The sequence below is a fragment of the Ipomoea nil genome, unplaced genomic scaffold, assembly GCF_001879475.1.
Source record: "Ipomoea nil cultivar Tokyo-kokei standard unplaced genomic scaffold, Asagao_1.1 scaffold0506, whole genome shotgun sequence".
NCBI classification, from domain to species: domain Eukaryota; kingdom Viridiplantae; phylum Streptophyta; class Magnoliopsida; order Solanales; family Convolvulaceae; genus Ipomoea; species Ipomoea nil.
The window spans coordinates 191,429-205,442 of NW_017616934.1; the positions used below are offsets into that span (position 1 = coordinate 191,429).

Sequence of the window (14,014 nt, forward strand, 5' to 3'; positions counted from 1 at the left end):
TGACCGAATGGAGAGTATGTTTCAAGGTACCTACACTCATGTGGATAATGTTGTCAATACTCAAGGAGGAAAATTCGAAGCATCATTTGATGAAAACCGAAGGAGTCAACAACACCTGATTGACACACATCAAGCACTTGAGAGACAAGTTGGTGGATTAAACACAAATGTCAAAGGACAACTCAATGAGTTCTATATCCAAGTATCTCAAATCCTCAAAAATTCCGGAAAAGAAAATGAAGCAATTGCCGTGAATCAAAGTCAAGGAATTCTCAATGTGGTTCATCAACATGAGAAGCAGATTAGTGATGTTCACACATATCTCATCTCCATCAATACCAATGTAGGCTGCCTTCGAGGTTCGTATGAAAACATATCCGAATCTGTTTCATCTCTTCGTGAGTCAGTTTATACACTCATTGATTACACCAAAAAGGGGTAAGAGAGATTCAGTCATTTGGAAGGCATGCTTGAAATGATGATGACTGCCATGGCTACCAGAAATGTTGGTACAAGCAGTAGTAGAGGAGGAGGAGGCAGATCTGCTGGCAGAAATATTGCTAGAAGAAGAGGATTGGAATATTGGTTCGGTGGTGGTGAGGCTGGCAGTCCAGGAGGATCAAGAAGTGCAAATACCACTAACCGTTCATTTCGTGACATTGTTTGTGCAGGTGGAAATGTTGAGCAAATCAACTGGTACAACAAAGCAGCTCTCTATTTGGAATCCACACCAAGAGATGGTAGAGTTGAAATGCCAAGATTGGCAACCTTGAATGACCTACCAAAGGGAATGAAGAAAAGTGGTCCAAGTGACCAAAATTTGTGGGTTTCGAATGAGAACTTCAAGGAGGATCAAAAGCTATGCTAGAGCTTTGATGATCATGGTTCTTAAAGACTATATCAAAGTCAATGATGCCGAGCTTCAAGGAGGAAGGAGTCTAGAAGAGTGCATCATATGGTATGAAGAAGGAATACTGCCCGGGGACAACATTATTGAAGCATTCAACTATTATGTGATTGGGCAGGTATGCAACAATTATGCCATTAGTGACAATTTCAATGAAGTTCAAAATCATATAAATCATGTGCTTGAAGAAAGGAGAAACAGAATCATCAAGTGATTTGTATGATTGTCACATATTTTTTTTTGTGTATGGTCCACGAACTTGAACTTATGATCATGGAACAAATGGTTCGAATTATCTGTTTATGATGCTATTAAGTTTTCCTTATTATCTATTGTTATTTTATTTGTCTTGAAAGGTAACATTTTAGCTTAGATTGTATCAAATCGGATAAATTGGAAAAATTACAAAATTCATTATCATTAAACTCCAAAAATGCGTATAGGAACATAGTGGCTAAAAATACCTTTCCTAGAGTCAAAATCAATTATTAAACTCGTCATGGCTATGTCAAAAGTTAATAAAATCTTTTGAAAAATAAGTGTTTTTAAAAGACAAGCCAAATGACTGAGTATAGGTTTTGGCGTCATCAAAAAGGGGGAAAATTGATAGGAATATTTTTGTAAGTTTTGATGAGCCAAATGTACTTTAGATCCCCTTAGTTTTTAGGTCTTTTAGTACAAGCATCATAAATCAGAATATCGAGTCAAAAGGAATCTACCATAGGAAGAACAAAATTAATTTGGGAAATTAATTTTGGTCCTACGAGTATTCATCCGAAAAAGAAGCATAAAGGAATGGCGTTGCAAGGACTGATTAGATGAGCCTAATGGCCAAATGGTAGAAGTCCTTTACTCAAAATGATTACACCTGAGATCGACTCCCCCCTAAGGACTTATTTTTTACAAGTCAAGAATTCGGACAAGCACAATGTTCCTAAAGGAGCACGATGCGGACAAGCACAAGCACAATGTTCCTAAAGGAGCACAATGTTCCAAAGGAGCACAATGTGTACAAGCAAGAAGTGCCCAAGGAGCACAATGTTCTAAAAAGAGGAGCACAATGTGTACAAGCAAGAAGTGCCCAAGGAGCACAATGTTCTAAAAAGAGCACAATGTGAACAAGCACGATCTGTTCAAGGGAGCACAATGTGACCAAATCAGACAGAGCACAATGTGACCAAATCAGAAAGAGCACAATGTTCAAGTCAAACAAGCAAGAAGTGCCCAAGTCAAAGAAGTACAATGTGGCAAAGAAGCAAGATGTTCAGAACATGAATAAATTCGAAGGAATTTATTTTGGATCAGCCCACATGCCACAAGAGTCCAAAATTGCCTAAAGATATTTGATCAGAACGGAAAAATATTTATGAAGACATGAATATAAAAACTTATCCTATAAATAAATTCTATCAGATGAATTTATTTCAAAGATTCGTTGGATATTCAAATTGACAACAAAAATAATATTTTAAGAAACAACTAGAAAATCAAGTTGAGATAAAATATTATTTTGTCAGGCAAGTTGACAATCAAGTCAAAATTAAAGATCTACTATTGTCAACAATATCAGGCTATGAAGATTCAAATTTCAAATATCAAATTAACCCACTCCAACGGATATATTTGATTGCCTATAAAAAGCCATGAAGACTTGAAGATACAAGACAGAGGTGCAATACACATGGATAAACAAAGTGCAAATTCAAAAGTGCAAGTGCTCAAATATTCTTAGAGACTTAGTATGAATAGTCTCAAATCTAGTTGGAGAGAGATACAATTACCTTTGTATTTGTAATTGTAAAAAGAGTATAGCTGTGTGCAAAATACTCTAGTGAGTGTAGCTATGTGCAAAACACTCGTGACTGCTAAGTGTAGCTGTGTGTAAAACACTTGGTTGGCGTTGAGTATAGCTGTGTGCGAAATACTCGTAGTTGAGTGTAGCTGTGTGCGACACACTCGGAGTTGGGTGTAGCTGTGTGCAAGACATCCGGAAGAAGTGCTTGTGTAGCGCTTATTCACTATTGTAACTATGTGTGGAAAATAGTGCATTACTCCTAGAAGTGAATGGAATAAAGTGGACTAGGAAGACTACGCCACTTCCGAACCACTATAAATTGCCTCTCTCATTTACATACAGCACTTACATAATTTGCTCTATTTATCTATTTTATCCGACTAACCCTGTAACACCCCGTGTTACGATCCCTAAAAACCAATTAATCATTTAACCAATTACCCAAAAGAAAGAATTAAATTACAGAAATTAATTAGGAAAAGGCCCACCATGGTCCGTGGGCCCTCACCTCTAAACCCAACCCTAGTCCTAGAAGGAATAGACCCTAAGTAAGACTCTTAGATATATAAATAGGGAACATAGGAGGCACCTAGAACCCCCACCACAATAATCTCTCACCACACCAAGAATTCCAAGAATTCCCCTAGGAAGAATCAAGAAAGAAGGAAGCTTAAAGAAAGATCCTTCATAGCCAAGGAATTAATTAAGGCTGAGAGGTAACCCATGTTTCAACAAAACCTATTTTCATAGCTATGATTCCCCTCTTAGGGTTTCCCCCATATTCTTGTGTGTTGATGATTCGTTATATTGATCCTGATGATTGGTGTTATGATTCCATGAGTAATCTTGATGATCTTGATGATGATGAGAGGTTCTTGATGATTATATGGCGTTCTTGACGATTATGTGATGTTCTTGATAATTATATGATGTTCTTGATGTTTATGTGTTATTCCTACCGAATCTTGATATTAAAAGATGAATTGTGTTCTTGTTGATTTAAAAGGGATTAGAACTTTAGGTTGTATCGTGAAACTCGTGTGGTATTAATTCTTGGTATATTGGGTGGGAATTCGCATGTCTGGGTGTTAATTATGTTTAGGAAAGCATGATAGGATATGTGCCGTATGTTTCTTGATTTTGATCCGTTAATTGTCTACGTGTTGTTGTCAATTGCGTTTGAAAGTGTCTAAGCATGGTTTCGGGTTCCACAAAGGTTCCCGGGGCGTTTTTGGTGAAAAAGAGTCAGTGGGGGGTAGGGGACCCGCCACCTACCCGCGGCCAAGATGGGCAACGCCGGCAGCGGGCAGCCGGCGGGTGAACCCTCACCCACCGGCTACCCGCTGGAAAATACCCCACATCGGGTTTCCGGCTACCCCGTTTGATGTTCCCCCGACCCCCGTGGTGTCCCAACGGACTCCGTCTATCGTGCCTATGTCTAGATGATGTTTCGGGTACCGTTCGTAGGATAAATGAGTCTTAAGTATCGCATGCTAGTTGAATTGGTATCCCGTTGGCCTAGGTGAAAGAAGTATGAACCCCTTAGGATTATTCTTAGTATGTGGATGACCACGCATAGGTTTCGTTATACGTTTTCTCCCCTCCCCAATGTGTTAATGTGGGTTGCATGTGCTTGCTATGTGTTATGTGTGCATGATACCCCAATCCGGTTGCGATCGGATTGGTTATTTCCTGAGCTGCGGTTCAGAAGCTGGCTGCGGTCAGATTTACACTCTTGGGCTGCGGTCCACCGTTTGGTTGCGATCAAACGTTTTACATGAGCTGTGGTTCATATTTCCTGGCTGCGGTCAGATGACATACTCTTGGGCTGCGGTCCACCGTTTGGTTGCGATCAAACGTTTTACATGAGCTGCGGTTCATATTTCCTGGCTGTGGTCAGATGACATACTCTTGGGCTGTGGTCCACTGTTTGGTTGCGATCAAACTATGATGAGCTGCGGTTCATCGGTCGGTTGCGATCGACCCCTCCGTGTTGCGATACGGGGCAGGGTGCTGCGGGGCCGTGTCAGAGCTATATGCGCTGACCCTCATGTATGGGCATGTGATTAGTCCTGTGGCGCCAACAAAGTGTGCTTGTGTGATGAGATGTGGATGAGTCGTTGTTATGAGTGTCATGGGATGTGACTTTGGGATTTTTGCCGGGAATCATATATGTTGGGTTATGGATATTAACTGTGCTTATCCTCATCTGCCTTGCCTGTTTCCCCTGTATTGTAAACTGCATATGTTTGATATAACTGTTGTCTGTGCTTAGCTCAATCTGTTGAGTCTATTCCCTGTTTGAAAGCTAGAGTCTCTTAGGATATATCTTCATGCTTCGAAATGGTTTTTCGTATAACTGTGTATATATCTATATGTATTGTATTTCAACGCGTTGGAGTGGGTTACCAGCATTTCTCGCTGAACAGATATATTTGGCTTTCAGGCACAGAAGAGTAGACACTGGAGCGCGCTAGAACCCTGGTGTGTAGATGTAAATAGTTTCCCTTTCGGCCTGCGTGTCATGTTATGCGTTCTCTTTATTAAGGACATTAGTTAGTTAGCCTGTGCACCTGAGTTCTCCAGCTCAGGTGTGGCATAGCACCCTGTACTCTTTGTATCGTGTTTTGGGATTTAATGAGATTCTACCTTTATTATATAAGTTTTAAAGTCTTAAAATCTGGGGTGTTACAAACCTGTTTACTATTCACAGTTAATCTTAATCTTTCGGGTTTAGTGTGTTTTCACGTATGCATGTGACTCAAACTTCTCGAGCTTAAATATTGGATTATTCTAAGCAAGTTTGACGTGTTGCATGTAACGTTCGTTACACGGTCAACGTGATACGATATTTATTTACAATCTTGAATATTATTATTATATATAGAGTGCACCATCTCCTTTATATATTCAAGATATCTCTGTCACTTTACATATCATCTGTACCCATCTTACATGCGCATTTAAATTATCGGTTGGGCATAACTCTTTACATACTATTATTCCGCTGTGCAGTTTTAAACTTACTCTATTTACTTGTTACTTAGGGGGGTGTATTCAATCATGACTTTCATAGAATTTTAAAGACTTTTATGAACTTTAAAAGTTTGGAGGTATTCAATTCAAACTTTTAGAGAGTCTTTAAAAGTTAGGCGGTATTCAATCAAGATTTTTAAAGAGTCTTTAAAAGTCGTGTGGTATTCTATTAAGACTTTTAAAGAGTCTTTAAAAGTCATGTGGTATTCAAAAAGTTATGAACTTTTGTAGACCTTTTAATTTTAAGACTTTTGTAGACTTTTCCTTCTCAAATATAAATAGTTGAAATCCAACCATCAACCCCAATATTTCAAATTTTATTTCTAACAACTTTGAATGTTTTCTCTCTCTATTTAAACTCTATTTTTTCTCCCTATTTAAACTCTATAAATCTATCTAAATTCAATAAAATTATTTTTTCTTCATTATCCTATATTTTCCTCATACCTAAACTTTACCAATTTTTCTCTCTCTCCTAAACTTTAGAATCTTCATCTAAAAATTCGAAATAATATTATTTTTACTTCATTATTGCTTGTTTATATTGGTTTTTATTTTTTTCTATGAATTTTTTATCCCTAACTTTCTCTAATTCTTCCTAAATACATGAACAAAAGCAAATTTTTTCATCGTCAAATTTTAGTATATGTTTCATAATATTCATATAAATACTTATATATTTTGATTTTTTTATTATTTTTATGTTTATATTCGTAATATATATTTTTTGTTTTTTTTTTAACAACGGGTTACTACGTATAGCGAATTACTATTCACAACAACAATTTAGAGTTACAAACAGTAGCACCTTGTCGTTGTTTGCAGTCTTAAATTGCTACTATTGCAAATAATAGTTCTTTGCGTAATGCCTAGTAATATATCAAGGATAATTTTATATATATTATTAATATTAGATTTTTATTTTTTTATTTTATGCAACTTGTAATTATATTTTTAAATATTTTATTTGATCAAGTCTTTTATTATAAATTTTATTCTTCAATATTGTTATGAATTTCTAATGAAATAGTTTTTTTTTTTTTTTGTTGATGTTTATTAATAATATATATAAGTAATTAGCATATAAGTCTCAGCATACTATGGATAAAAATAATAATGTTGAGAATGTTGATGTGGGTGAAGAACAATATAATAAGAAGAATTTTATGATATATTATAAATGTTTTGTAAGAAAATTATAAATGATAAGAATCAAAATCATTGAAAGTTTGTAAGGATGTATTCAATTTAAAATTTCAATGACTTTTGTAGACTTTTTAAAATAAAAAGTTGATAAAAGTCTATGAATGTTTTTTTATATAGACTTTTATAGAGTCTTATAAAGTTTTAAAAAGTTTTGAACGACTCTATGAAAGTCAATCAAAGTTTATTAAAATCTATCATTTTAAAAGTCTTTAAAACTCTACAAAAGTCATGATTATATACACCCCCCTTAGAGTTGAAGTTACCAAAGAGTTATTTATTTTGAAAAAGCGTGAGCGTCTATTCACCCCCCCCCCCCCCCCTCTAGACTTTCACCACCCTATCGGGACCAACAGTGATCAATTCTCATCTAATATTACCTCCAAATTGATTATTTCATTTTAGACTTCCACCTAATTGAGCGACCAATTATTTATTTCTTTTTGTGTATCACTCTCCACCCATTAAAAAAATATCTTGACCTCAAGTTGTAAAGAGTGATAAAATAGGACCATATTTGTGCACGGAAGTTCATGCCACCCCGGTAGGCGGTGGATTCCTGGAACATGTTAAATTTTGGAAGATTAATCTTCAAAACAAATTGATGCCCAGAAACAGGGGGATCAAATTGCTCAATTCCCATTAATGGTGAAGCAATATTAGAGAGCAGAAAATATGTAAATTCCACCTATGTAAAATTGTGTTCCAAATGAGAGACATGGTAAAGGCAGCAAATACAATACTTGACACAATGAAAATTCCTAAAATCTTACTTCTCCTTCAATTTTAATAGCAGCATCGCATTGTTCAGTAATCAGCTTCCCATTCAGCAACTTATCAAAACAATGCAATGATTTTGGGGATTTCGAACAAATTAAGATTCTACCCACGGTTGAGAAGCCGAATGATTTTGTGGGGAGATATTAATAGCAATGTAAAATAGAGATCAATGAAACTTTTAAAGAAATTTTTTTTTCATTTTTTCCTTTCCTCAAATAATGACTCTATAAGTTTCTTTCGTCGTCAAAAAAAAAAAAAAAATCAGTGTATCCAATAGTAAAGCTAGGACAAAAAAATGAAACTAGTTGTGTCAAAAAATATAAATATTTGCAACTAAATATAAATTTAAAAATCATTTCTATATATGAACCTTAAAAAAAAATCATATAATACTCCAATAGCGATATTATGTAATATAATATTAACCAAATGGCACCTAAATATAATATATCACCACTCTAATAAAAACATTCCATACAGATCCGAACACATGAACTAATGCATGGCAGAACATATATGGCAAATGAAGTATTTTTTGGTATTTTCTGGCAATTTGACTAAATGGACCAAAATTGATACAAATTGAATAGTTAAGGTACTAAATTGTTAGTTTTTAAAGTCGTGGATTGAAATTAATAAAACCACAATAGTCGCAGGACCAAAAGTGTAATTTACTCTTATGTGTCTTCAATTCATTATTTACAGAGTAATTTATTAACTGAAAACACATATTATATTAACAGTAGACACATCAGTTTTAAATAAATTAAAGGTTTACCTTGGACCCTTGGCCATGGTATATCAATTTTTGAATTAGTTAACCGCTTAAGAGCAACCACATGATGAGTCTAGGTTTTTTGGTGTGAAAGAGAATGAGTAGGGAAGAGGAAAAATATAAGAAAAAAAAAAAAGGATGAATGAGTTCCTTCCACTCAACCACACCCCAAATTTACTAATTAGTGATATAGATGGGCAAGATTGGACATGTCTTATATGTCATATACATTCATGGAGGGGCAAATTTCACTGTGAATTGCCCTGGATGACATGACTACGTACAGTAATGATACACGCGTTGCTCAACAAATTTTTTAGAATGTTTAGACCACAAATAGTACCGAGTAGGAAACTTTTCGAGCATGATTCTAGTGTTAAAAAATATAAATATTTGCAACTAAATATAAATTTAAAATCATTTCTATATATGAACCTTAAAAAATCATATAATACTCCAATAGCGATATTATGTAATATTATATTAACCAAATGGCACCCAAATATAATATCACCACTGTAATAAAAACATTCCATACGGAACACATGAACTAATGCAAAACATATATGGCAAATGAAGTATTTTGTGGTATATGTTCAGAATATCTATAGAATTGATATGATCCTCGAAAGTATAGAAAGATAACAGAATTCAGAATATCTATAGAATTGATCCTCGAAAGATAACACCAAGATATTAATAGCAATGTAAAATAGAGATCAATGAAACTTTTAAAGAATTTTTTTTTTTCATTCTTTCCTTTCCTCAAATAATGACTCTATAAGTTTCTTTCAGTCACCAAAAAACAAAATCAAAAAAATCAGTGCATCTAATAGTTAAAACTAGACAAAAAAAAAATAAAAAAAAAATAAGAAACTAGTATTGTCAAAAAATATAAATATTTGCAACTAAATATAAATTTAAAAATCATTTCTATATATGAACCTTAAAAAAATCATATAATACTCCACTCCAATAGCGATATTATGTAATATAATATTAACCAAATAGCACCTAAATATAATATCACCAATCAAATAAAAACATTCCATACGGAACACATGAACTAATGCAGAACATATATGGCAAATGAAGTATTTTCTGGTAAATGTTCAGAATATGTATAGAATTGATATGATCCTCGAAAGTATAGAAAGATAACAAAATTCAGAATATGCATAGAATTGATCTTCAAAAGATCTATAACACCAAAATATTATTTCAGTCTTGACTACTCAAATCCAAGTTGTAGAGAAAATGTGATATTAAGGGAAATGTAAAACAATAGATTGCAATTGTATTCCCTTAGCTTCGCAACATAAATTGCAGCAGCCAGCAGAGCAGCTACAAAAGACAATAGCAAAACTATATTAAAAGCAGATCAGACAAATGTAATTGTTTCCAAAATAAGTTTGTAATATGTATAAGAGAACAGAAGAAAAGAAGGGACGCAAATTATTCAAACAGTTTGAAGCAAAAAATAAAACAGTTCTATCAATCAATATAATGAAGCTGTCAAAGGAATGAATCAAATTGATCTGATCGAAGTGGAAAATTTTTATAAGGAGAATATGAAAAGGTAAAGGAATAAAGGGAAAATAATAATGTCAAAACTATACACTATATACATACATACATACATACATATATATATATATATATATATATATATATATATATATATATATAGAGAGAGAGAGAGAGAGAGAGAGAGCCAAGCCTAGCTCCAAGATACACTTAGAGACTTAATGAAAGGCTAATTTAAGGGAGCAACTAACGTAACTCTTTTAATATTCACATAACTTATTTGAGAAATCCCGGCCTCATACAAAATTATTATATTCCGCCAAAGTAGTAAAAAAGAGGAAATAAGACACATGATCAAGTTTAAACAAAATTAGTGACGGTGCAATAAAAGGACAAAATTAAAGTCTACCTCCAAGTGGCAACTTAATTTAATTTGGGATCCAGTGAACATAAAGTTAACTATATATGAAGTTTGTTAATGATGTATATATAGAAAATAATGGATCGGAATTACAAAATATTGTATTCAACCTAACCTAGCTAGCAATATAAAGTTGAGTATGAAGTTTAATAAAATAATACAAATACAAAAGAACCAGAGGATTGGATATAAGAATGTATGTCTCTCCATCTAAGTTATGCTAAGGGACATATATTAAACACTTAAATTAAAGGATCAATCGGACCTCATCTAATTAATTTTCACATAAAATTAAAGCAAGCCTCCTTTGCTTTGCTTCTAGAACCTTATTCCAAAAACACTTTAACTCCTCCTGATAGGATAGTGCCTAATTAAGCAATATAATGGTTAGTGTGGGATATGACATTGGACTCACTAATTTTACTCCAAAATGGAATGGAAGCTAAGCATGCAGATGCAGTGAAATAAATAAGTTTCAAGTCACATTTCAAATTAACACTCCTTTCCATCTCCACATTTTATTCAATTTGTTTATCCATATATGCATCACATGATTTTACTTAATCGACATTATTAGCTAGGCATTTATATATTTAAGTTTACATTCCAATTTCGATCAGTTTTTCTATCTGTCCATATATAAACATATTGTATAACACATAAACCACAATCATCACTTTGTCCAATCCAGTCATCAACAAACCAAAAGTGCACATTTATCTATCCTGAATATATATATATATATTCACAAGCTAAGGTAGAATAGAAAGCTATTTTCTGAAATATATAGATCGAGATATACCTGGACATGCAATGATATAAGCCAGCCAGCACAAACATGTTTCAGCTGCCCTGAGGGTCAAGCTCTCCGCTGTTATAGCTTGAATTCTCAATATGCAGTTCCTGCCATCCTTTCCATTTCGCACCGGCTTTCAAAGTGATGGGTTTTTCCACAGCAGCAGCTCCCACACACAACATCTTCTGATATTCATTATCTCCAAGGTTCGAGATTTTCTTTACCTTCTTGTCCCAAGGATTCCACAACACTTAAAATGAAATGTAGAAACTTAATAATCAGTCATTCAGTCATGTTAGAAAAAAACTATTTAACAGATCGAATTGAATTGGCAGATGGATATTTTATTTGCATATCAAATACCCTTCCTTAATAGAAAATTAAGAATTTCAGTGAAAACCAACCCCAGCAAGCTAAGCTAATTAAGCTAAAATATCCTTTAATTTATACACCTCATCCATCAAGAAAGAATAAATCACCCTAGCTTAGCTTAGGCTTTCATGAAAAAATAAATATAGATCTTACCTGCATCAGGAAGTCCACCCTTATTCATCACATATGTCCTATTGCTTTCATGATCAATGATTGCAATTTTTGTTGGAGTGTTTAGATATATTTTATCCACCTATGTAAAATTGTGTTCCAAATGAGAGACATGGTAAAGGCAGCAAATACAATACTTGACACAATGAAAATTCCTAAAATCCTTACTTGTCCTTCAATTTTAATAGCAGCATCATATTGTTCAGTATTCAGCTCCCCCTTCTGCAACTTATCAAAACAATGCATTGTGTCTGGCCCCTCAACACGAACAGAACTGTTACAAGAATTATAACGCATGGTTGAGAAATATGATTTTTCCAAAGACTTACTGTGACATGAGCAGCACAAGTACTACTACAAGTAAAATAGCAGCATCATATCATTATATTGTCACATCAAAAACTAAACATCCAAGGTTCGATTGATCACTTGTCCTTAAAGATAGACAGTATGAACTTAATACACTTGATGAAACACAAAATTGGCCTGGTAATAAAGATGGAATTAATCTAAAAGGCAGCATTGTATAGTATAGTATACTCTGATCTAGACATAAATTATAACAATTAATAATCCGGTTATTTATTTCTTTAGCTCCTTAAAAAATTTGAATAATTATATTGCAAATGTCATCCTTTAATTTTCTCAGATCAGCAATATATATATATATATATATATATATATATATATAATAAAAATTTATCTGATCACTTCATATATATTATATTGTACAGATGAGATGGATCGAATCAGCATGTAAAAACAAAAACACATATAACTGCAAATGAGATTCATGAACTCAAGGCATACATACAAGAAAATTAAAGATGGAATGGATGAGATGTACTAATTAAGTAAGTGCTCACCCTATGTCGTCTGATGAAACAGGGAGATAGGTGTGATACCCAAATGTAAAGTCGAAGGACTTTCCAGCAGTGTTGAGGTTTCCTATTTGAGATATTAGTATAAGATGTCCTGATTCTCCTCCAGATTTCAATGTTAACCTCAATCGGAATTCAAACCTAGAAAAAAACCAGCGCTCTCTCTAAATTAGTGTGGAAAAAATATATATTATAAGTTAACCAAAAAGTAATCAATGCACCAATTCGAACCTGTGAGGCCAGATATTCAAGTCGTTTTCAGAGGGCTTCAGTATCAAGTCAACAAGTGCTTTAGAGTTTTCCGGTGCTTCTAGGAGAGGTTTCTCGTCAATGCTCCAAAAACTGTTTCTAGCAAATCCATGTAGTTTCTTAAGAGGTCCATGCTCTGCCAACTGCAAACAGAAAGCTAGCGGTTAGTGTAATTAAGTGATGAGAGAATTGAAGATAGGAATTGAAGATCATATATATATATATATATATATATATATATATATATATATATAATACCTGAGGAAAGCATATAGCGATACCTCCACGAATTGGGTGTGGAGGGTTGAAAGTGGCCTGCAAAGCATATAATAAGGATGACTTAAACTTCATTCGATCACATGAAAAGAGAAATTGAGCTCGCTCATCAAACTACCTTACTACTCAGAAAGAGCAATTCTTCTCCATGAACATTCTTCCATGAAGTTACATGGCCCCCATAGAGATACACCTAAACATGAAAAGAAGGCCAGAATCAGAGAGAAATAAATTAAAGATGTCAGAAAATATTGAATCGGAGAGAAATAAATTAAAGATGAATCGGAGAGAAATGGCCGGCGTTGCTACCTCGGCGGAGCTGCCGTTAACCTCCCTAAGAACAACTTTGTCGAGGTCATTCATACCCTTACACACCTCCATTGCTTTCTTCTCGCTACTAGTACCAGCCATCATATCACACAGTAAGTCTCTTACTTTCTACTCCTCTCTTAATAAGCACACCACCTTATGCGATATCTCTCGTTTCGTTGGGGGATAACGGAATCTTTTCCTTTTTATTTTTAGTAGTGCACAGAGGGTAGTGGCGTACCCTCATGCAGTGTACGGAGGCAGCTGGCAGTATGAGCAACGGATCATGCACTCTCTTTCATCTGACGTGGCCCCCAATCGAATATAGGTCTGCATGGATTTTGTGTATGCTCAAGGAGACCGTTTGTCACAACTTTCAAACAAAAAAATATATATATTAGTAAGGTTGTCCATTTATTTCAGAATTAGAAATTATATATACTTATTACTTTGACAATGTGTTTTTTTTTTTTTTTTGTTAGACCACGAAATATCCTGAGCAGGTCCTAACATAAT

At 34.2% G+C, this 14,014-nt stretch overlaps 1 protein-coding gene across 1 annotated transcript; it reads right to left on the bottom strand.

Moving 5' to 3' along the window:
- Window positions 1-9,775: 9,775 nt before the first annotated feature.
- On the bottom strand, window positions 9,776-13,603 carry LOC109173943 (putative glucose-6-phosphate 1-epimerase). The gene is made up of 9 exons (XM_019323267.1): window positions 13,499-13,603; window positions 13,308-13,382; window positions 13,172-13,228; window positions 12,896-13,056; window positions 12,650-12,805; window positions 11,952-12,057; window positions 11,766-11,865; window positions 11,247-11,490; window positions 9,776-9,840 (listed from the first exon to the last, which is right to left on the bottom strand). Exons 1-8 carry the CDS (start codon window positions 13,601-13,603, stop codon window positions 11,288-11,290), a joined length of 963 nt encoding a protein of 320 aa, XP_019178812.1. The 3' UTR covers window positions 9,776-9,840; window positions 11,247-11,287.
- Between the last annotated feature and the right edge of the window lie 411 nt (window positions 13,604-14,014).

Coding starts and splice junctions, on each gene's coding strand:
- LOC109173943 (XM_019323267.1), bottom strand. CDS start 13,603: ATGATGGCTGGTACTAGTAGCGAGAAGAAAGCAATGGAGGTGTGTAAG. Junction 13,383..13,498: donor TTAACGGCAGCTCCGCCGAG/GTAGCAACGCCG, acceptor TTTCATGTTTAG/GTGTATCTCTATGGGGGCCA. Junction 13,057..13,171: donor TCGCTATATGCTTTCCTCAG/GTATTATATATA, acceptor TTCTGTTTGCAG/TTGGCAGAGCATGGACCTCT.